At 33.0% G+C, this 26,415-nt stretch overlaps 1 protein-coding gene across 1 annotated transcript in view; it reads right to left on the bottom strand.

Moving 5' to 3' along the window:
* The window catches only part of NCAM2 (neural cell adhesion molecule 2), a 219,847-nt gene that overhangs the window by 153,510 nt on the left and 39,922 nt on the right, over window positions 1-26,415 (bottom strand). Inside the window, exons 5-7 of the mRNA XM_049629156.1 lie at window positions 25,838-25,955; window positions 12,600-12,760; window positions 10,320-10,465 (exon numbers count right to left, since the gene is read on the bottom strand). Of these exons, the coding sequence (XP_049485113.1) occupies window positions 10,320-10,465; window positions 12,600-12,760; window positions 25,838-25,955 (425 nt within the window). The remainder of the gene's footprint in view (window positions 1-10,319; window positions 10,466-12,599; window positions 12,761-25,837; window positions 25,956-26,415) is intronic.

Genomic DNA, 26,415 nt, shown 5'->3' on the forward strand with positions numbered 1-26,415 from the left:
AATTATACTAATAGACAATGAAATTTAGGCTGGGGATTAAGAGAAGTGAGGAAGATGGGTGGTCTGGGTCAGGGAAAAAATGGTAGGATTCCACAAATATTAGAGTTACATTGCTTCTACATATTTGATAAAGGACAGATACATTTTTCTTATAAGTAGATGCACTATTAAATATGAATCTAAAAATAATCTGGAAGCTGAGATAAGAGATTTAGAAAGCTAGAGAAGAACGTTTTGTGGATTTCAAAACAACAGTAATGATGCTGCTCCAAGGTGTCTATCATGACAATGCAACATTATAGCCAAGGTGATTTACATCTAAGAGATTTTTGTCCCACCCCCAACCCCTATCATAAACAAGTTATGCAAATTGTTTGTTACATGTGTGCTTAAATATTTTCACAGGTAGGCTGTGTCTTTTATACAATAATTTAAATTTATTTTTTCATAAGTATTATTTTAAATTGTACCAAAATGACTGCATAGTTTTCATGCATTTATTCAAATTTACTTCATGTTTTTTCTTGAATTTAATTAATATTAATTCACTAAATAGCAACTTACAAAAACCATAAAATTTATTTTTAAGTCTATTAATGTGCACTGACATCTCCATATTTCTTTATTGCAATATATTTATATTTTTTCAGGGATAGCACTAGATTGCTTCATATGAAGAAATAAGTATCAACTGAATTTGATGTAGGATAAAGTACGTGCATGAGAAAATATATTCTGCTACAAAGCCATAGCAAAATCACTTTTGGTATATAAATTGCATTTTCCCCCAAACAATTATTGTAAAATTGTGAACTAGCATTTTATCACCTTACAAACTTGATGACAGTTTCTTTCAAGTGGAAATTCTTACAATACATTTAAAAAATAATAGTTCATTAATAAATAGTATTTTTAAAAAGAACAAAGGCATTTTATTTTTAAAATGTTTCACAGAGTTTTCTCAAAAGTAGTTTTTAAAAGAATATGTTGAACTTATGACTTGACTTCTTTGATAATTGTTATTCAAGCTGTGGGCTGGAAAAGAAATTTCAGGAAGCTATAAATGATTGAAAACCCTCCTCTCAGCAAGCTCAGAAGCATCCAGGAAGATTTTCAACCTGCCTAATTATATTCTACCACCTACATCAGATGGGGAATAGAGGTATCCATTTTGCCAATTGCCCAGCAGGGACCTATAATATTGCTCTCAGAGCACTAGTATGAAAAAATGCATTAGAAGGACCTTAAAAATGTCATTCAAATACAAAATCCTTCAGCCCATTATCTCTACCAAAGGGCGGGGAGGGGGACAGGCATTCGAATCTACAGGTGCAGGAGTATGTTCTTCGACATTCTTCTCTACAATCAGAAATTGACTTTTTTTTTCCCCAATGTAAAGATATTACCAAGGTAATCTTAACTTTTCTCATAATTGAATTGTATGGAAAAGCTATATAGAAAAATGAAATTGCAAACACACTCCCTCACTATGCCAAGGTATCTGAAAATCATGAACTAAAAATTATAAATAATTTAAAAAGGGCTTAACATCGGAATGAAACTATATATTAAAAATGTGTGATTATCTACTGAGTTGATAAAGAGGTTTACAGAATAAGGAAATGTTAGAGCTTAATGGGGACTTAGTGTATAAACAGTGGGACTGTACCTCGGAGAAATATGGCAATTTACCTGATATGAGAGAGCAGATAAATGGCAAATCTAGGAATTGCAAAAAAGAATCAATGTTATTACCACTACAAAACACTAATCCATTATTAATTTAAGAGAATGGGCATTCTCTCATTTGAAATTTAATTACTTCATTATCTGTATTCTCTGATTCATGGAAAGTTTATGCCTTTTCTAAAATTTCCACTCTTTTGTCATACAATCACCCACATTAAGCAATATGGATAGTTCAACTATATGTATGGTGGTCTTTAAAATATTTGAACACATATATCATTACTGCTCTTTCAATTATTTACGAAAACATTTTATTGGTTTTGTTTGCCTGTTTGTTTTCTGCATTATAGTTCTCACTTTGGCCTCTGTTCCTGTGATTCTGTTTTGTTTTGTTTTGTTTTGTTTTGTTGGTCTTTGAATCAGGTACTAAGAATTGCCCATAACCGCATACTGAAATGCATCTCCTAGGTTTGATAAAAAAGTAAAAGTAAAATTCATCATAAAAGCAATAAAAATACAGCTGTAAAAAATGTGCCCAGATGTACAGCTACTTAAAAGATATACAAAAGATATGTATATACTGTCCTTCATACTTAAAGATGATGCTATAAATATGCCATCATATTTTAGTTTTTCATTTCACTAGAGCATTTTTAATAAAGTGTAGGTATTTGAAACTCTATTGTCTCTCTTTTTTAAATCAGTAATTGTGGATTTGTTGATCTCATTTTGGTATTTTTTTTTCTTTTCTGAATGTTTATTTTTGAGAGATGAGAGGAGAGAGAGAGAAAGAGAGAGAGAGAGAGAGAGAGAGAGAAAGAGAGAGAGAGAGAGATCCCGCACATTGGGGGAGGGGCAGAGAGAGTTGGGGCACAGAGAATACAAAGCTGGCTCTGCGCCAACAGCCGAGAGCCCCAGTGGGGCTTGAAGTCACAAACTGTGAGATCACAACCTGAGACAAAGTCGGATGCTCAACTGACTGAACCACCCAGGCACCCCCATCATTTTGGTACTTTCTATTTAAAGAGAAAAAGGAAGTTGCAAATCTTAAAATTTTCCCTATAATACCAAGGTGCTGCCAATTATACCATTATTTTGATTTTGTTTTTGTTTTTTAAATTGGAGTCTAAGCAATTTTTACCAGCCTGGAGCGAATTAAGTAGAGATATTCTTTTTTTTTTTTTTCTTTTAAGTTTATTTATTTAGTTTTGAGAGAGACAGAGAGAGTGTGAGCAGGGGTGTGGGGCAGAGAGAGAGAGAGAGAGAGAGAAAGAGAAAGAGAGAGAAAGAGAATATTAAGCAGACCCCATGCAGTCAGCACAGAGCTCGTTGTGAGGCTTGAACTCACAAACCATGGGATCATGACCTGAGCAAAAATCAAGAGTCGGATGCTAAACTGACTAAGCCACCCAAGTGTCGCAAGTGGAGACATTCTGGTGAGAGTAGACCTACTTTCCAACATGCGTGAATACAGAGGCCACTCAGAAGAACAAGTCCATCTGGGTCTGTGATAGGACAGAAAAATATGCCAAAGCTGTATTCGTAGCCTTGTAAAAGTTCACTTACATACTCAAAGTTGATATTTTGGATGTGAAAATTGCATAATTCAAAATTGCATATTCATAAGGAAAAGACTGTGGATTTTAAATATGCTTTGATTCCATCTCCCCTTCTAAATTGTATGTACCATAAAGCAGGAAAATCTTTTCACTGCTGCATTCTTTGTGCCTAGCATAGTTCTTGCAAACAGAGTTCATGCAAACAGTAGTGTTTGTTGATAGTTGTTAAATGAATTTGGGTACGTGATAAAGAAAACATTAGTCATATGAAATCCTATCATTTTAAAGATTATTTTACTGCTTACATTTTCTGCAATTTATCTTTTCAAGAAGTCATATTTGCTTTAGAGTTAGAAAAGAAACACAGAAAAGGTTAATGTAATCTTCATATTTTTATATCAAAGAGATCTAAGAATTTTTAGCGGAGCTTGTCATGGGTTGTGAAACAGTCACTTCATTACCTTCTGCCTTCATTAAAAGGGATTTAAATAAATCATTTTTTAAAAACAGAAAAAGTCCTTAGGTCCACAGCTGTACATACACAATAAAGAATAATATCCCACAGCATAAAAAAATAATATAATAATAAATGCATGTAATAATAATGAAGTCATGTAATAATAAATATATGCTGAGATATCTAAATTGTTATAACGTTTACAACGTTCTATTTTTGTTCAAGGAGTTGTGTGAAAGAACTGCCTATCCTTATAATCACCAGAAATCCCTCAGACCTGGTATTTTAGTCTGCAGGAGCATTTTAAGTATCAACCAGAGCAGAGTGCCAAAATTCATGGAGAAAATTGCTCACCATTTCCACACTATTAAAATAGAAATGACCATTTTGGTACAACTATGACTTTTGTATGTAAGTACAAAACTAAACGTTAAACTATTCATGCCTAGTTTTTTTTAATCTTAAGTTTCAGTTTAAATACATCTCTTGGAAGCAACAAAAAGCAATATGGACCTAAAGTCAGTTAGGTTGCTTTCTTTGACACAGAAAGATACATTTTTCAAAATGAATGTAAAAGAACAGAAAATCCTATTGTTTTAATAACAAAGATTTTAATTGACCTAGACACAGAATAAGACTAGACTTTCATATTTTACTTTAGCAAAAATAGGAAGAAATTGTTTTGAGGTTAATCACTCTGCTTTATTTATTGCACTTATTTGCATCATTTTGAAAGGACCACTTGGAATTAAGGACTGAAACTAAATGAGTTTCTGTGACTATGATCTGTAAACTCTTTAGCCATTAATTAATAATGAAACATATTTATTTACTGGAGGGAAGTGCTTGGATCCAACAATAAGAGGATGGAGAATGGGTTCTGTCCCAGTAAGAATATGTTTGAATGTGTTCCAGTCCTCAGAATTTCATAAGTAAACTTGGCATCATATTAATTCAAAGTATGTTTGACACAAAGGCAGTATTTAAAAGTGTGGTACCAGTGAAGGTACACATACTAAGTTTGGTATGACTTGGAAAAACAATTTTTATTTTATTTAAATCTTTTAAGTTTATTTTATTTTATTTTTTAAAATTTTTTTAACGTTTATTTATTATTGAGAGAAAGAGAGACACAGAGCATGAGAAGGGGACGGGTAGAGAGAGGGGGAGACACAGAATCTGAAATAGGCTCCAGGCTCCGAGCTGTCAGCACAGAGCCCGACGTGGGGCTCGAACTCACAAACTGTGAGATCATGACCTGAACCGAAGTCGGTCACCCAACCAACTGAGCCACCCAGGCGTCCCTTAAATCTTTTAAGTTTATTTATTTATTCTGAGAGTGTGGGAGGGGCAGAGAGAGAGAGAGACAGAGAGAGAGAGAGAGAGAGAGAGAGAGAGAGAGAGAGAGAATCCCAAACAGGCTCTGGTTGGATACTTAACCGACTAAGCTATCCAGGTGCCCCAACAATTTTTATTTTATAGTTTGGTATTTATTTTAATGATATTTAAAAATATAAGTAATGTGTCACCATGCTTTTGATTCCACAGGTATTTTTGGTTAGGATTAGAATAAATGAAAAACTAATTTAAAGAAAACTAAGTGTTTAACAGTATAACAGGCAGCACCATGCATATAGTGAAGAGAAAAGCTCACTGCCAAGGGACTGAAATTCAAAAAATTCTGCTTAAGACAGTTATAACTTATTGCTATACATTTCAAATACTTCTTATCAGTATAGGGTGGGATTAATTTCTGGTAGAGGAAGGCCTATAATTTACTATGTAGGAAAAGTATAACAGGAATAAAATAATTATAGATTCTGTATCTTAGGAGTGGATAAATGGCACATGTGAGATGACATCTCCCAGACAATATTACAAGCACTTTGTAATTATTACATAAAACATTCTATTCATATAGATGGGATTGCATGCTGTTAGTTTACCATTTTGTAAGAATTCTAGAAGTCAAAATCACTCCCTGTAGATCTTTTTACTTCCATTTACTCTTAACATAACAAGTAACAATATTTTTCTTTGAAAATGTTTAAAAGACACCAGGTTTATCCTATGAATCTGAAATCATATTTCAAAAATTTATGGACAAAGCACTGTTAAGTAATCTTGCTTTGTGGCATGTAGCATTTTTTCTTCCTATTTAATGACCTGTTTAGTTTTTCGTACAATGTGAGTCTATTTAGAATCAATATTTATTGCTATAGAATGTGGGAGTTCTACATGAGCCCAAAAGAAGGCAAATAATGAATCACTTCCTAGAGAAGAAACTTGGGGGGTGGGGGAGAAGACAGATCTGAGAGAGTGCAAAGAAGTCTATGATATTTCTGGTCCTGATTTTGTGTCTCCCAAGAAGAAAGACCAGCCTTTCTTTAGCGTAAGAATCTATCCTCATCCCAAATAGGAAGCTGGAGCTCTCATCTGTACTTCCCTGCAGAGATCGAGATTGACACCAATCATACAATGATTAAGATGAAACTCAGATGCAGGTTCTGGACATTTTCAGCTTCCAAGAAGAATGTGATATATAGTTACCAGACCTGGAAGTTAGCGTGGTAAGACAAGTTCGTATCTGAGCCATTAAATTAATAGGGCTAGAGGTGATTTTATTTTATTATTTTTTATTTACTTTTATATTTAGTGTGAGAGAATGTGAATAGGGGAGAAGGGCAAAGGGAAAGGAGAGAGAAAATCTTAAGCAGGCTCCATGCTGACCTTGGAGCCCAATGTGGGGCTCAATCCCACAACCCTGGGATAATAACCTGAGACAAAATCAAGAGTCAGATAGTCAATGGACTGTATCACCCAAGGGCCCTATAGTAAATTTCTACATATTGCTATGGCAGAGAAGCACAAACTATAACAACTATGACACCATTCTGTTCTCGTGTTATTCAATGCAGCACATATGACAATGCTCACACAATTTTTGATCTGTGACAGCAGTCATTAATAGGTTTAATAGTCATTAATAGTCATTAAATCATAATTAACATGATCATTTTCTCATGCATAAAATATCTAAAGACTGGATACCTCCAAGACAAGATAAAAAAAAAAAAAACTTTTAAGATGTTTGATTTGTATCTGGGATGTTGTTATGTGAACTCTCATTTTATCTTCAGAAATATTTTTCCAGGTATGTCTTATTATCCTGATTTAGACATGCAAAACCTGAGGTTAGATATAAGAGGTAATATAGTGAATGACACATCAACGTGACGAAATTAGGATTAAACTTTGATGTGTGACATTTTGCATGACTTCCCATACAAATTCATCAATATTTATAATCTTACACATATTAACATGTCTTGATTAATAAGGATGATAATAAGGAATGATCTAAAGAAACTTTTAAAATAAATGGCAAGTATTAATGCCAGGGACTACGTCAACACACTGAAGACAAATACATAATCCCCAGGTCAACTCTGTGAAAGAAGCATGGTTTTATTTTAAAGATAAAGATTTTAGGGGTGCCTAGGTGGCTCAGTCGGTTAAGCGTCTGACTCTTGACTTTGGCTCATGTCATGATCTCATGGTTTGTGAGATAGAGCCCTGTGCTGGGCTCATCGCTGACGGTGTGGAACTTGTTTGGAATTCTCTCTCTTCCTCTCTCTCTACCCGTTGCTTTCTCTCTCCCTCTCTGTCTCAAATATATAAACTTAAAAAAATATTAGATTGCATAGTTTGTAAATTAGATTAGATTAGATTGCATAGTTTGTAAATTGCAAAACAATTTACAACTTTTAATCCATGGCTATTTTATATTCCACAACGATAGCTTTGGTTTTGTCTTAAACTTTATTGTATATACTTATATACTATTAAAATTATGTATATAGCATCTATTAAATGAAGAGGCTAGGGATTTCTGATTTTTATAAACAAATATATCTTAAGATGACTACAATATAATCTGTTAATAACAAGCTGTCAGTTTGATGGTTTCTGGATAACCCTGGTAAATCAATATTTTATGGAAAATTATAAATAATATTTTAGTTGCATGAAAATAAAGTGCTTAGAAATCTTCAATAAATGGATAACTAAAAGTTAGTGAAAACTGAAATTTCTTTAAAAATGAAGAACAAAATATTATTTTGAAGTAGCAATGAATATTAAGAAAATATTTTTAAAGTGGACACTATTTTTCTTACATATTACACATGCTTTTGAAACTTCCTAAAGTTTCCAAAATTACATATATTATTTTAAATGTAGACAAAATGCATTAAAGTGAATTAGAAGAGATAGTCATGAGTTTAAGAGAGCTCTGTGTTTAAGCACCATATTTTTTGTTGTAATTTCTGAAGGACACCATATTTGCGAGGATATTTTATGGTATGTTAATATGTATAGTTCAATCATTCTACAAAACTATAGCTACAGAAAACATCTGCATGTGAGCATATTCGAAATGCCTCATGATATCCACTTAGCTGAGTCTCCCCAAATTCTTGATCCACAAAATCATGAGCAAAAGAAAATGGTTGCTTTGTGCCACTATGTTCTGGGGTCATTTATTATGTAATAAGGATACCAGAACACAAACTGAGACAATATATATACAGTGTTTATTAAGATGCATTAACACAATGGTTGCTAGGCAGTGAACACTTCTCATGGACTCCTAACATTTATTTCATGGGAAGGGAGGTCTGCTAACATACCAGTCCTAGACTTTCCAAATTCTTAATAAATCTTTCCCATGAGGAAAGTTCTTTTCAAACAAAATGAGTTGATAATTTTTCATAACTACTAGAGAAGAAATTTCTGTATATAGTTTTGAGTGGCCTGGGGTTTAGACTATAAAATAAAATATCACAACCTTCTGGTTATTTGCTAACTTTTCATTAATAAAATAACTGACTATAGTGTATCTTTCATTTTTGGTACACACATAAAGAAACATCTGTTAAATGAAGAGTAAATACTACTTTTAAGATGAGAACTCTTAGGAATTTTAGAGTAGTCAGGAAAATAATGAAAACATGAGTTAGGAATATGAAGGTATATTTAATAAGGCTTTATAGATATGAAAATCATTATTTTGAGAGTGATCTTGTCTCAAGAAATATACTAAACTGGCATAAAAACAATCACCTACAGTTTTATATATCTAAAATATAAGTCCTTTCAGATTTTGCAACTGTGCCATAATAATATCTATGATTTCCTGTTAATAAAAATTGAAAGCAAACTCTATATCATTTCTCTGGATTGCCAAAAGATATTTTATAAATTTGATTTTCAATTTGTATATATAAAATAAGTAAATAAAAACAGCATAACTATTACTAAAAGTGATACAAGGTCTTAAAAAATGCCATCATTTGGGGTGCCTGGGTAGCTCAGTTGGTTAGGTGTCAGACTCTTGGTTTCAACTCAGGTCATGATCTCACGGGTTCGTGGTCGGAGCCCTGCTCCACGCTGACAGTGCAGGACCTGCTTGGGATTCTCTCTCCCTCTCTGTCTCTGCTTCTTCCCTGCTTGTGCATTCTCTCTCTCTCTCAAAATAAATAAACTTTAAGAAAAATGCCATCATGAGGAGAAAATGAGGTAAATAAGTGTGACATATCATATGTATAATATTATATATGATACATACATATATATATCATATATATGAATACAATTCTTGCAAAGAATAAATAGCAAATAAACAGGTAAATGGCTATTTTGTCAATTTATGGAGTCAGCATGTTAAAAAATTACATAACGTGTTAGAGGGACAGAAAGTATATTTCAAATAAGGTGGTTTCAAATTTTTCTGCTATCACTGTTGGTAAGTCAAATGCACTTATATTTCAGAAATGACTATGTTTTGCAGACCTTGATTTAAATTACTGAAAGGTTTAAAGGAGTTTCTCTTCAATATTGAGAAAAGAAATCTAAGCTTAATCCTACCCTCTTTCATCCGTGTAAAATGACAGTTCCATCGTATCATTAATTCACTCTCTTTTCTTTCTGTTTCACTTTCTTCTATACTTTGGAGTTTTATATCAGTAATTATGAAAAATAACAAAAATGAAAACCTACTAATTCATTTCTTAGTAATTTGAATGCATTCTATTGACAGGTCACCAATTTACATGGGAATGACAATTGCCAGAATGCTGTTCACTTACTTCTCTTTCTTAGATTCTAAATTATATGAAAGCAGCAACCTAATCTTCTGCTACACGAAGACAATTCTAAAGAGTAAGGAGTTAATAACAACCAGCATCTGGAGAATGTAAATGACTTCCATTTTCACAACACTGGGTACAGGAGGGGGGATGTTAAAATTGCAATAAGAAAATTTACAGATTCGAAGTATGCCAAAAGTCCATGAAAGCAAACTTAAGAATATCAATAACCTAATATTTTGTGGCTTAAAGAAAAACATCTTTAAATATTATACTTTCACTCTTTTCTCCCCTGAACTTATTTTTAGGCTGCCTGTGGTGGAATTACCCTTTTAAAAATTAAACCATTTCTTGTATTCCTACAAGTTACTTGAGAAGCTAGAGTCCACGGTGAGATTTAATAATAGGCAAAAACTCTGAAAACACAAAGGTACTGAAAATCACTAGATATCGAGTTCCTGTTACCTTATCGCCTTCAGAAAACGTGATGCCATCTACGGCTCTTTTCCAAGTGATTTCTGGAATAGGCTCCCCTTCTGCTTCACATGTAAGCGTGACTTCACCGTTCTCATGTGTAGTCTCATTTTTAAGCTGTATTATGTGAGGCTGTACTGTAAAGAATATATACATTACTCAATCTGTATGGGAGGAAAATATTACCACTCAGACTTAAAAGCCACGGCAGGCATTTGAGTCCACATGAGTCCAGTACAAAATTATCAACTTTGTGGCAGTTCCTGCAACTTGCTTTGCTTTAAAGGAGTGCCAAGAGACAGTTGAACGCACAGAAGAAAAAAACTTTAAAAATAATTCTCATTGATTATCAGAAAAATAATTTGAAGTGGCTTAGAAACCAGCATACAAATTATGATTCCTTTCAAAATTTTGCAATTTAAAAGACACTTAATTATTTTTTTCCCTCTCTTAATGCAATAAAATTAAAATTTCCAGTTTAAAAGTCTCAGAGTATCTATGTTTCTGTGTGTGTGTGTGTGTGTGTGTGTGTTTATGTGTGACATCAGCTTATTTAGTGATTATCTCTTATGCTCTAAAAATGATTTCACCAAAGAAGGAAAATGATGACTATATCTTGAAGATGTATGAAGTATAATTATGCATAATATTTAAAATATTTATGAAGTAAGTGTATATACATGTTATTTTTTGATATTCCAATTGATTTATTTTACCTTAATTTATTTTAACAATATTTTAGGTATTTTGGCTAATAATTTCCTTATAATTATGACTTCAAAAATGAGAAAAAATGTCTCCTAATTTAAATTATTTTTATATTAAAAACTATGTCTATCCACAAATTTACATGACACCACAGAGCTTTATGATTGTAAAACTGTATTATCTGTACTTATATTTTGGTACACCACAAAGGGATAAAAGCTAGCACTTGTTATTTCATAAAAAGTAACAGTTTATTTAATCTTTAAATGGAATTAATCATGTAATATAAATACGTTGTTTTAATCTGAGAAAATTAGGTTCCTATTATAGGAAATATGGCATATATACTTTTTACTAACTCAGTGTTTACTCCCTTTACTTTAATGGATTTAGGTAGATTTCTACTACATATATATTTGATTTTGTGTCAAACATAATACAAATTTGTTCAGTGTTACTATACAAAAGTGATTACAACAGCAATGTAGAATATCATGCAGTATTTTCTATTTGAAAAGATGAAAGTATTAGAAACATTCTATTATTTATCTCTGTTCTCATTCACTGCCATCCTAATAAGAAAAAAAACCTAATATTTCATAAGAGCTCTTTGATGCAAATTGAGAATATCTACCTTTTGGGATTATCTCAGAAACTATCATTTGTAATTAATTAATTTATTTTTATACTGAGTCATATTTATTTAGTGTAGGTTTTAAAGAGAACAACCTTGTTAAGTGAGGAATAGTGCTATAACAAGATAAGGGCTTCCTATAATTTCTAACAGTTTTAAGTTTGTTTACTTTTACCTCTGCATGAACCATTGTCCTTACTCTTAAAGAATCTTCCTTCTTTCCTTTCCCTGCCCTTCGTTGTGAAATCATTTTGATAAGTGTTTTGAAAAATGGAGAAAACATATTAATTATTACTAGTGCATTTAATTTTTAGTATTATGGTTGTTAAAGACAATGATATATTCTAAATACACTAGAAAAATTGCTTTTCTTCTTACAATCATATATGGAAGCTAAATCAATCATAATAATTTTAAAACCCTTACTAGTTATCTACTTTTTGTAAGTTCCCCAAAGAAGGCAATATGGCTCTTAGTAAATATGGAAGATATTCATATTTCCTTTTAAAAAAATGAAAAAAGGAGTATTTACTAATGGTTACACATAGACATTTCCTAATTATAGCTTTATAGAGGTATTGTTTTGAAGTATATTCAAAGTACAACTAATCTCAATATGTGTCACTTAAAGATTTATGAAGACCAACCCATATTATATATAAATTGTAACGGATCCCAATATGTGTAATTTAAATGAATTTTCTTCCATCTTCTGTTATGAGTCAGCCAATATTTTACAAGAATATACATGTATCGTTTCATGTAATTCTCAAAATAATTCTATCTGGTAGCTGCAATGCTAAAATATATTTCAGATGAGAAATGAGATTTAATTTTGGAAAGTTAGTGACATATAAGTAACAGAGTACAATTTGACTCAGACCTCCCTCTAGACATCATAATTTTAACCACTATGCTATAATACTTACCAAAGACCTGGAGGAATGCCTGTTTTTCATCTTCTCCTGCTTTATTTGTGGCCCTGCAGATATAAGGACCCCCATCACTATTAATTATGTTCCTGACAGTGAGTTCTGTATTGCTTCCTTTTAATATGTATTTTTCATTTTCTTCAATGAACTTGCCATTCCTAAAGAAGAAAACAGAGGTTGATCTTCATAAATCTGACTTCATAACTCAGAAGGAGATTGTACTCAATTTTTTGATCACTCATTGTCAATCATTTCATGGCTATTGATAGACAAGGCTATATTCCAATCACAAGTGTACTTTTAGTAGCGCAGTGAAAACTCAATTACTAGGCATTAAAATTATACTTGAAAACTGCTTTGGATTTAGAGACAAGAGTAACTTTTGAGCTATGTTGAAATCATAACACTCTTTTTCGGCAAAAAAGCACATTCGTTCTATTTTTACCTTATTAGCAAAAAAATTTTGTGTTGCTGATCTTAATTCTATATACACTTTTTATGTTGGTGAGTCAACACACATTTACTAGGTCCCTAGGACACATTTAAGATAGTTTCTATGGAAATATCCCTTAAAGAAGTTTCAAAGTAAATGCAATTTAAATACATTACCAATTTATATTGCAAATAAGTATTACCAATAAAGGGGTAAGATGAAACAATTATTTGCAAGTGCAGTTAGAGAAATTATGCTGAATATGATGACTTAATTCATTAATGAGAAGAAATCACTTTTCTTAGATATGTTCCCTCTTAGACATCAATAATTTTCAATATTTTCCAAGTTCTTTCTGAACTGAAATAGTCTTCACTCTCTTCCAATTCCAGTTTGTGTTGTCTGTTAAAACAATGTTTTTCAATTTTTGCCTGTAATACGTACAGTAAAAAATATTTTAAATATATTTAAATCGTAAGCAATCCACAGTTCCCCTTAATATGTGTGGAACCTTCTTGTAATGTATATTCCCTTCCATTCAAGTTTATTCTCCTTATTTACTCTTCCTCCTCCTTTGTTCTCTTCAGTTTTCCTTCTATATTTTTTTTGTATAATGGTATTTTGAATGACTGAATTGATTGCAAGGCCCATGGATGTAAAATGTTTAGGATCTGTCCTTAGAGGATGGGGTATCTATTTGTCTACACAAGTTTAAATTTAAAAACAAATCTCTGAAAAAATTATTTTAAAAAATTCCTAGAATGAGAGAACATTTCTTCAACACACTAAATGATCATTCCAGTGAATTCTGGTTTCACTTAACCGAAAGCGAGGTATGGTGCATATCCTAATACAATACTTATCTTTCTATGACTCATTAGCATCTGTTTTTCCAGTTTCTACTGACATCTCTAAAGATATCATGAAATGTGCAAAAATATCATAAGAGTGGGGTCCAAAAGTAGGGTTTGTAAAGTACCCAAAGCAAATGTATATCTATATATATATATAGATAGATACATAGATATCTCTCTCTATATATATATATAGATATATATGTTGCTCTGTATTTTTATATATTTTTATATTTTATGAATCTAAAACTAACAACAATGAAATATGATATTCCAGGCTTTTTGTCCAGAATGTAATATATATAGCCTTCATAGTAATTAGTGATATAATATATTTCTTACACTAGCCAAGCAGAAATTACTAATTTGTATAACCATAACAAAACAACAGTAAGAATAATAATAATACATAGAAATTTAAGCAATCTGGTTTATAATAAACTTTCCCTATAAATTCTACCTGATTAAAAGCTCACAATTAGCTCATAGATGTCTATTTTCACTCCCACCGTCATTCACAGATTAGAAAACAAAAATTTTAAGTATAATTTTCACACCCCTTAATTCACAGATGAAGACAACTAGGTTCACACAGTAATATAAGAAGCGTAATAACTAAATTTTAGTGCTCTTTCTGATAAAGAGGGTTGTTTCTCTACCTCATGTGAAATATTGTGATAAATGTTTGAAGTACGGCAAATGAGTAAGACATGGCTACCTATCATGAAGAATTGATAATATGACTGGCAGTAACAGAGGATAAGGTAGATATCATTAATGAAGTTATTCATAACTTCTTGTATGTTAGGTAGGGGAAAGAGGGATCTACTGTAGTAGGAGAAAAGGCAAAAGATGAGTGAAATACTTCTAATTTTCATGGGGAAAAATTATGATTTGGGCTTTGCAGTGGATGGGAAGATCTAGAAGAGATTTAGAGGAAATAAATATATAAAGACTATGCTCCCTTCAAGAACTTCATTTAAAAATATCAGCAAGGGAACTAACCAAAGTAATAGTTTCTAAATTCCTCTCTCTTAACAAACTTCTGATATAGAATATACTTGTTATTATTCACAATCCACTTCTGGAGAATGCCATGTGTGCAAAAGACTTTCAAAGAATTCTGGTGGAATTATATAAGCTCATACTTGAAACTCAAACCACTTCTCTAAGTAATGCTTTTCTAGGCACAAGAAAATAGGTATGAGAATCACGGAATCCACCAGAAACTCCAACTCTACAAGAAACATAATGGCAATAAATTCATATCTTTTAGTACTCACTCGAAATGTCAATGGACTCAGTGCTCCAATCAAAAGACATAGGGTAATAGAATGGATAAGAAAAGATCCATCTATATGCTGTTTACAAGAGACCCACTTTAGACCTAAAGACAATGGACTAAATGTTTAAATCAAAAGACATAAGGTAACAGAATGGTTAAGAAAACAAAATCCATCTCTGTGCTGTTCACAAGAGACCCACTTTAGACCTAAAGACACCTTCAGATTGAAAGTAAGGGGATGATAACCATCTATCATGCTAATGGTCAACAAAAGAAAGCTGGAGTAGCCATATTTACAGACATTAAAAAAAGACTGTAACAAGAGATGAAGAGGGCATTATATCATAATTAAGGGCTCTATCCACCAAGAAGACCTAATAATTGTAAACATTTATGCTCCCAATGTGAAAGCACCCAAATATACAAATCAATTTAGCACAAACATAAACTCATTGATAGTAATACCATCAGCATCCTTTCTTGATAAAAACCCTCAAGAAAGTAGGGATAGAAGGATCATACCTCAAGATCATAAGAGCCATATATGAAAGACCCAATGCTAATATCATCCTCAATAGGGAAAAACTAAGAGTTTTCCCCCTAAAGTTAGGAACAAGACAGGGATATCCACTCTCATCACTGTTATTCAAAGTAGTATTGGAAGTCTAAGCCTCCACCAATCAGACAATGCAAAGAAATAAAAAGCATCCAAATTGGCCAGGAGGAGGTCAAACTTTCACTCTTGGCAGATAACAAGATATACTATATGGAAAACCCAAAAGATTCCATCAAAAAAACTCTAAAACTGATCCATGAATTCAGCAAAACTGCAGGATATAAATCAATGCACAGAAATTGGTTGCATTCCTATACACCAACAATGAAGCAACATAAAGAGAAATCAAGGAATCGATCCCATTTACAGTTGCACCAAAACCCATAAAATGCCTAGGAATAAATCTAACCAAAGAGGTGAAAAATCTATACACTGAAACTATAAAAAGCTTATGAAAGAAATTTAAGAAGACACACACAGAAAAGGAAAAAGATTCCATGCTTCTGGATAGGAAGAACAAATATTGTTAAAATGTCAATACTACCCAAAGCAATCCACATATTCAATACAATATCTATCAAAATAATACCAGCATTCTTCACAGAGCTAGAACAAACAATCCTAAAATTTGTTTGGAACCAGAGAAGACCCCAAATAGCCAAAGCAATCTTGAAAAAGAAAACCAAAGCAGGAGGCATCACAATTCCAGACTTCAAGCTATACTACAAAGCTGTTATCATCATGACAGTATGGTACTGGCACAAAAACAGACATTCAGATCAATGGAACCGAATAGAGAACCCAGAAATGGACCCACAAATTTATGGCCAGTTAATCTTTGACAAAGCAGGAAAGAATATCCAATGGAATAAAGACAGTCTCTTCAGCAAGTGGTGCTGGGAAAACTGGACAGCGACATGCAGAAGAATGAACCTGGACCACTTTCTTATACCATACACAAAAATAAACTCAAAATGGATGAAAGACCTCAATGTAAGACAGGAAGCCATCAAAATCCTTGAGGAGAAAGCAGGCAAAACCTCTCTGATCTTGGCCACAGCAACTTCTTACTCAACACGTCTCCAGCGGTAAGGGAAACAAAAGCAAAAATGAACTACTGGGACCTCATCAAAATAAAAAGCTTCTGTACAGCAAAGGAAACAATCAGAAAAACTAAAAGGCAACCGACAGAATGGGAGAAGATATTTGCAAATGACATATCAGATGAAGGGTTAGTATCCAAAATCTATAAAGAACTTATCAAACTCAACACCCAGAAAACAAATAATCCAGTGAAGAAATGGGCAAAAAACAGGAATAGACACTTCTCCAAGGAAGACATGCAGATGGCCAACCGACACATGAAAAAATGCTCACCATCACTCATCATCAGGGAAATACAAATCAAAACCACAATGAGAAACAATCTCACACCTGTCATAATGGCTAACATTAACAACCCAAGCAACAACAGATGTTAGCGAGGATGCGGAGAAAGAGGATCTCTTTTGCATTGTTGGTGGCAGTGCAAGCTGGTGCAGCCACTCTGGAAAACAGTATGGAGGTTCCTCAAAAAACTAAAAATAGAACTACCCTATGACCCAGCAATTGCACTACTAGGCATTTATCCACGGGATACAGGTGTGCTGTTTCGAAGGGACACATGCACCCCCATGCTTATAGCAGCACTATCAACAAAAGCCAAAGTATGGAAAGAGCCCAAATGTCCATCGCCATTGGTGGATGAATGGATAAAGAAGATGTAGTATGTGTATATATATATATATATATATATATATATATATACACACACACACACACACACACACACACACACACACAATGGAGTATTACTTGGCAATCAAAAAGAATGAAATCTTGCCAATCTCAACAGCATGGATGGAACTAGAGGGTATTATGCTAAGCGAAATTAGTCAGAGAAAAACAAACATCGTATGATTTCACTCACATGAGGACGTTAAGATACAAAACAGATGAACATACAGGAAGGGGAGCAAATCAATATAAAAACAGTGATGGGGACAAAACATAAGAGACTCTTAAATATGGAGAACAGAGGGTTACTGGAGGGGTTGTGGGAGAGGGGGGATGAGCTAAATGGGTAAGGGGCATTAAGGAATCTACCCCTGAAATCATTGTTGCACTCTATGGTAACTAACTTGGATGTAGATTAAAGAGAGAGAGAGACAGAGAGAGGAAAGAGAGAGAGAATGAATCATGGAATTATGGAATTAGTGGAAATGATAAAGAAAGGAGGATAATTCCACTTTCAACCACAATGGAGTAACAGGGAACCATATATACCCTCTCATTGTAAACAGCAAACAACACTAGACACAGATTAAATAATAGTTTTCAAGTAGCTCAAAACAGTGACCTCAGAAGACCACCATATCCTGGTACTTGAAGAGTGTTTCCAGGCTGCGGCTCACAGAGGGAGAGTCCAAACACAGCTAGGGAGAGTTCTCAGTAGGAAGTGGTTAAAGTAGCTAGAATTTGTGGATCAGTGAATGTAAGAAAAAAGAGCTACACAAGAAAGATAGTAGAGAGATCTACAATGTGTTCCTAACCAATTTTTAACTGAATACTTATCAGTAATTGCATGCCAGTAAGACCTTCCAAAGAAAGGGAAATAACCATTGGAAAAGATAAAGCACAACAATCCCAGAACCAGGAATAATTTGCATCTCAACCATCCAGAGTAGAGAAATTTCCTAAAATGCAGGACATTAAGTCACCCCTTTTAGAAGAATATTGCCTCAATAACAGAAGCATATTAATCCCAGGTTGTAGTTGCACTAAAAGAGCCTAAACGCAATCTTCAAAACATCAAACTTTTCTCAAGCTATTTCTGTATCTAAAAACAAAGTAAGAAAATACAAAAACAATCACCACTCCAAACATAAAATCCTTAATATCTGCACCCAATCAAAAATTACCAGGATAGTATATAACTGGGAAAATATGACGCATAACAAAGAGAAAATTCAGTCAATTAAAAAGATCCAGAAATGACATAGATTATCAAGTTAGGAGAAAATACTGTTAAAATAACAGTTTCTTGTTGAGAAGTGAAGGTTTTATACCCTATATCAGGCACCCCAAACCTTGGGACCTACACTGTAGAAATGAACACCCAAAACCAGCTGACTCTGCAAAGCAAAAGGGCTTACATCCAGGACATCCAAAAGGCTATGGAAAATGAAAAGTTTGCTTTTAAAAAAAGTCTTACCCAGACTTACTCATGCCAGGAATCTACAAAAAATGCAGTTTTGAAAGCACCTTTCTATATGCAATGAAAATTCATTAGCTAATGTTCAAGAATGTGCTGGAGACACAGGGACCTTGTAGGACTTTCTCTAGAGGAGAAGATGCTGGTCGGCACCATTTTTAAATTCTCACTCAACATTTCTAGTGTTGTAGGGCTTCTCCACCCCTGTGCTCTCCCACAGTCCTACTGCAGCTGCCTGGCTTGCCCTGCCCATGAGCTCTGCCAGTCTTATTATTTCCAGTTGGCTCACTCTTGTTCTGGGCTCCCTCCGGGCTCCCTCACAGCCTCTCTGAAGCCAGCAGGCTCACTCTTCCCACATGCTGTGTATCCCTGGGCCCTGCAATAGCAAGCTTCCCATTCCGCCCATGGGTTCTACCTTATTAAAAATAAATTATGCTACATAGATAAGCACAAATGTGAAAGAGTCAACCAAGAACTCAGGCAAGGTTGAATCATAGTTCCATCATGTGCACCAGGGCACTCCTCTAGAATGGGAGAGGTAGCTGTTCCATCTAATACACAGAAACAAAAATATGATGGAGAAAAGGAAAATTGGAAAGCAAGAATACACTCCAAAAGAAAAAAGAAAAACAAGATAAAACCCAGAAAAGAAAAAAAAAATCCTTGATAAAAGAGAGATAAGTAATTTACCTGACAAAGAGTTCAAAGTAATGGTAATGGTCATAAAGATGTTCACTGAATTGGAAGAAGGATAGATGAACACAGTGAGAACTTCAAACAAAGAGACAGAAAATGTAAGAAAGTGTCAAACAGAAGTCACAATACTGAAGAATACAATAACTGAACTAAAAAAAATACACTAAACTAAACTAAAGAATTTCAACAGCAGTTTAGATGAGTCAGAAGAACACATCAGCAACCTGGAAGACAGGGCAGTGGAACTCACCCAAAGAGAACAACTAAAAAAACAACAATAAAAAGGGAATTTTAAAAAGTGAAGATAGTTTATGGGAACTATGGGACAACATCAAGTGGCATAACATTCACATTATAGAGTCCTAGAAGAAGAGAAAGAGAAATGGATACTTTAAGAAATAATGGCTGAAAATTTAACCAACCTAGGGAAGGAAAGAGACATCCAGGCCCAGAAAGAACAAAGAGTTCCAAAGAAGATGAAACCAAAGAGATCCACATCATGACACATTATAATTAAAATGTTAACAGTTAAAGAAAAAGAGAAAATCTTAAAGTTTGCAAGAGAACAACATGATACATATAAAGACTATCATAAAAGTACCTATAAGACTATCAGTTGATTTTTCAGCATAAACTCTTCAGGCCAAAAGAAAGTGGCATGATATATTCAAAGTGCTGAAAGGAAAGATTGCCAACCAAGAATATTCTCCCAGCAAGGCTATCATTCAAAATAAAGGAGAGATAGTTTTCCAGACAACCAAAAGTTAAGTGATTTCATACCATTAGACCAGCCTTACAAGAAATGTTGAAGGTACTTCTTCAAGCTGAAAATAAAAGGTACTAACTAGTAAAAGAAAATATATGAAACTAAATATCTGATTGGAAAAGCCAAATTTACAGTAAATATAGTGGATCAACCACTTAAAAATTTACAAGGAAGGTTAAAAAACAAATGTAAAATCAACTATAGTTATAATAATTTGTTAAGGTATACACACACACAAAAGATGTAATATATAACATCAGAAACATAAAACATGTGGTGGGGGAATAAAAATCTAGAGTCTAATATGTATTCAAAATTGTGTTGCTATCAACTTAGAACAAAATGCTACACTGTCTGTTATATGGGAACCCTAGTAGACACACAAAGGATAATGGGAAAGTAATCTAAACACAACACTATAAAGAAGTATCAAACCACAAGGGAAGAGAGCAAGAGAAAAAAGAAAGGAACAGAGAGGAACTACAAACCATTCAGAAAACAATGAAAAAAAAGGCAATAAGTACATACCTATCAATAATTACTTTAAATGCAAATGGACTAAATTCTCCAATCAAAAGATAAGTGACTAAATGGAAAAAAAAAGACCTATTGATGTGTTGTCTATAAGAGACTCACTTCAGATCTAAGGACACAGAGATTTAAAGTGAAGGGATCGAGGGATGCCTGGATGGCTCAGTTGTTTAAGTATCTGACTTTTGATTTAGGCTCATGTCATGATCTCAGGGTCATGAGAGATTGAACCCAGCATCAGGCTCCATGCTGAACATGGAACCTGCTTAAAAATTATCTCTCTCCCTCTGCCCCTCTCTTCAACTCACATGTGCTCTCTCTCTCTTTCTAAAATAAAATAATAGTTAAAAAACAAAGTGAAGGGATAGGAAAAGATATTCCATGCAAATTAAAATGAAAACAAAGCTATACTATATCAGACAAAATGATGACTTTAAAACAAGTACTACACATGTAACAAGGAAGGCATTAAGTAATGGTAATGGGGTCATTACAAAATGAGGATATAACATTTGTAAATAATTATGTGCCCAATATAGGAATACCTAAATATATAAAGCAGGTATTAAGAGACCTAAAGGTAAAAATTGACAGCAAGACAATAAGAGTAGAGGACTTTAATACCCCATTTACACCAACAGATCTATCATCCAGACATAAAATCAATAAGAAAAATTGGCCTTAAACAACACATTAGTCCAGATGGACTTAATAGATATAAACAGAACAGTCCATTTAAAAGTAGTAGAATACATGTTCTTCTCAAGTGACATGGAACATTCTCCAGGATAAATGGCATTAGGCTACATACAAGTCTCAATAAATTTAAGAAGATATTTCACATACCAAGCATCTTTTCTAACCACAATGGTATGACACTAGAAATCAGTTACAAGAAAAAAAAAACTGGAAAAATCCCATAAAAAGGAAGCAAATCTTGCCATTTTTCACAACACAAATGGATCTTAAATGTGTTATGCTAAGTGATACAAGTCAGACAGAGAAATATAAATACCATATGATTTCACTTACATATGGAAGCTGAAAAATAAAACAAGTGAACAAATAACACAAAACTATCTCCTGGATACAGAGAATGGATTGGTAGATATCAGAGGGTAAAGGAATTAGAGGATGGGTGAGATGGGTGAAGGGAATCAATTGCATGGTGACAGATGGTAACTAGACTCACTATGGTGATCACTTTGAAATTTATATGAAAATCAAATTATGATTTACACCTGAAACTAATAATGCTATATACCAATTTGCCTTGGAAATAAAGTCCTCCATCAAATGTGTAGAGATAAAAAATAGAAGGATGAAAAATACTCTGGTGGATCTGAAAGTAGATTAAACATTACAAAAGAAAAATAATCAACAATTTTGAAAATATATCAATATAATTTAGTGAACTTGAAGACATAAAAATTTGCAAAAACAAAAAAAAAGGGCTGAAAGTTCTATCTGATATCATTTTATTCCTAAACAAATTCCTTTAATAATTTTATAATATTGATATGATGTTGATAAATGTATAAACACATACCAGAGCTTCAAAAGACATGAAACAAAACAGAGAGAACTGAGCACAGAAAAATAGACAATGCTTGTAAAATCATTAAGGATATAGAAGATGTGAACAATATTAATCAACCAGCTGACCTATTTGATATTTAGAGACTACTCCATACAACAGTGGAATATATATTCTTTTCAAGTGCACAAAGAACATTTAAAAATTTAGATTATAAAATGAGACCCAATAAATTTAAGCAAATTGATATTATACAAAGTATGTTTTATGACAATTAAGAAATTCAGTTAGAAACTAGTAGCAGAAATATATATGAAATATACTCAAATATTTGGAAACAAATTAACAACATTCTAAATAACCAATGTAAAAAATAACATTACAAGAACAGGTTTGAAGGAGCACTTGCACCCCAATGTTTACAGCAGCCTTATCAATAATAGCCAAATTACGGAAAGAGCCCAAATGTCCACTGACTGATGAATGGATAAAGAAGTTGTGGTATATATGTAAAATGGAATATTACTCAGCCATCAAATAAGTGAAATCTTGCCATTTGCAATGACATGGATGGAGCTTGAGTGTATTATGCTAAGTGGAATAAGCCATTACAGAAATACCATATGATTTCACTCATATGTGGAATTAAAGAAATGAAACAGAGGGACATATAGGAAAGGAAAAAACAAAAACAAAAAAAGGGGGGCGGAAACAAACCATTAAGAGACTCTAACAACAGAGAACAAACAGGGTGGTTAGAGGGAGGTGGGTGGGGATGGGCTAAATGGGTGTGATGGGTATTAAGGTGTGCACATGTGGTGAGCACTGGGTGTTAGGTGTAGTGATGAATCACTAAATTCTACACCTGAAACCAATTTTACACTATATGTTAACCAACTAGAATTTAAGTAAAAATTTTGAAAAGTAAAAAAAGTATAGAAAGGGAATACTGTAAATGACTTAAAGCTAGTAAAAACAACTGGAATGAAATGGACACATTGCTGAAAAGATATACATCACAAGAGACCACTAAAGACAAAGGTATTCCTGGGATAGACCCAGATCTGTGAAATAACTTGAATTTGTAGTTAAACCTCTACACAAGAAAAGTTCTAACACAGGTGGTTTCACTGTAAATTTTCCCAAACATTTAAGTAAAAAATAGTTAGTATTATATACAAACTCTATCAGAAAACCAAAGAGGAAACACTTCCCTAACTCATTCTATGAATTCAGTGTTTCCCTGATCCCAAACAAGTCAAGAATAAGAACACAATAAAACAATATCTCTCATAACCGTGAATGTGGCAATTTTCACAAATTATCTGCATAGTAACTCCAGCAATACATAAAAAGGACAATATAGCATAATCAAGTGGGTGTAATCCAAGGAATGCAAAATTATTTTAACATTTGGAAATCAATGGAATTCACTGATCTAACTGGCTTAATGCTAAAAATCCATATGGTATTTTCAACAGATGTAGAAGAACCATTTGAATGGCACAAGGGGAGAGATATTTTAGAGTAGCTGCCCTTTCTCCCACTTTAGCTTTCATGTCACCAAGTGTTCCTGATTATCTTTGTGAAAACTTCTTATTTTTCCCCACTGTTTGGTCCTCAACTATTTCCCTTATAGGCTGCACTTATTTCCCTTGGATATAGTATCTCTGTGCAACAGGTACTGGATCCAGGTACTGGATCCTTCTCGCTGGGCTGCTTCCCTACATTACTTAATGTTTATAGTATTTTACATTTTTTTTTAGCAAGGATAACATGCTTATAGCCCTACATAAATATGTCAAAATAAAAACTTCTAATGCTAATTTTCACTCTGTCAATGTCACTACCATATACTTCCATTCGCCCATTATATATTAAATATCCAGAGAATAGAACAATTATTATTTACACCATTATAGACATTAAACTAATGTCATATGAAGATATAAAGATTAAAAAATGTAGATTTAAATGATTTATTATGTTAGCCTCAGAATCTGATTTATTCTAGCCTGTATGATAATTACGTTTCCACTTAAATATGAGAATTTTGAACAAATGTTGAACTTTAAGACAGAAATTTAAACAGAAGGAAGTCTCTCTGGAAAGATATAATGATGAGAATGAGATTCTAGAACAATATTTGTTCATTGTAATGAATGGTCCAAGAGCTTTCCTGTGCTGCAATTAGATGTAATATTGACTCTTTAAGATACACACTAGAAACCAGAAGTCTCTGAGATACATGATTATTATCTGGGGTGAATATGTTAATGTTTGATGTGTAATCCTTTTAAAAATACCAACATTATGTTACAAAGGAATCAGTTTGCAAAGAACATCTAAAACCACCTATTTAAAGAAATACCTCGTTTATTGCTACCTGCTATATTAAATGGATAAAGCTTTGGAACTTGCAGAATATCAGTAAATGTTCAGGAAGTGACAGAATAAAATAAAATTGGATTGCAATTATTCTTCTTTAATAGTTTTTTTAAACCTAATCCTTACAATTGGCCCATTTTTGACAATGTGGAATATATTTTTACTTATTGTTTTCTTGTGATTATTCTTACACTATTTGGTTTGTGAAGTGTAGAAGAGATTCTATAAATATTTGTAGCTATGCTTAAGTAGTAACCCGAATTAATAACTAGTATGAATTTATAAAATTGTCCATCTGTAAAGTTTCATTGTCTCCCTTTTAACAGTTAAAGCCACAACCTAAAAGAATGACAACGTTGATATCTGTTTGATGTTAATAAAAATGAAGTAACATTTAACAATTCTAAAAATATATATATATATAAGTAAACTGTTAAAGAATGGACTTAGGATAGAGTGTTTATTCATTTGATGAAGTAAGCTTTTTAAAAATGACATTAAATTTATGAAAATTTAACTGCACATAATTAGCTTTTTTTCTGAATAATACAGTCCATAAAGAAAATATATAATTGAATTGAATAAAATACACTTTTATATACATACAACAATGGTGCCATTAATGCTAGCATTCCTATTTCCATATAGTCTCTAGCTGTAACATTAATGTGGCTGAATCAGTCATAGGCGTCCTTGGGCCCATTTTGGGCAGAAACCTGCATTCTAGAAAGAATAACGAGTGCAATGGGTGTAGTCTTTGACTTGGGTTAAATCACTCTGTTAATCTCTTTTACAATTTAACTAAAAACAAAACTGTCATAAACTTCAAATGAAACTCCAAAGAATGCTCTTATTCTTGATAAAATAAGATCAGAAATATTTTTCCATGAGATTGATCCTGGACACAAGCCAGAAGGATATGTATCTGTAACCTACCTGTACCAGGAGATAGAGGGTTCGGGAAAGCCAGAGGCCCTGCAGGATAATGTCATCTCTTCTCCTCTCTCTGCTGTGGCATTAAAGGATTTCTGAGGCATTGTGATCGCTGGCGGCACTGAAAAAAGAGATGAACACAGATTAAATAGAGATGAAAAACATTTTATAAACACCATTGGGACTTTCTTACAGGTACTTTTTGTTGTTGCTAATTTTAAGCTTTAAAACTTTATTGTTTACGTCTGTATTTATATCAACAGGACTGACTTGGTTGCACAGTAAAATAACTTTAAGACCACTGATCTGCGTGCCATGTACAATAATGAGATAATTCGTTCTAATGCTATTGTACTGTTTTTAATCTATCAAACTAAACAAGAAAGTAGACATTTTAACCAATTTATATGTATACTTTTTTGAAATATTTCTCAGAAAAAGACAGACAATACTATCCTGACTTACATCAATACTGAGATCTACTTGGAGTATAAATGGATTTCCTATTTGAGTTCTCATCGGTATATGTAATTCTATAAGCAATTATTCACCGCTTCAAGACAGGGCTTTCAAATTAGGTG

The sequence above is a fragment of the Panthera uncia genome, chromosome C2 (genome assembly GCF_023721935.1).
Source record: "Panthera uncia isolate 11264 chromosome C2, Puncia_PCG_1.0, whole genome shotgun sequence".
Taxonomy (NCBI): Eukaryota; Metazoa; Chordata; class Mammalia; order Carnivora; family Felidae; genus Panthera; species Panthera uncia.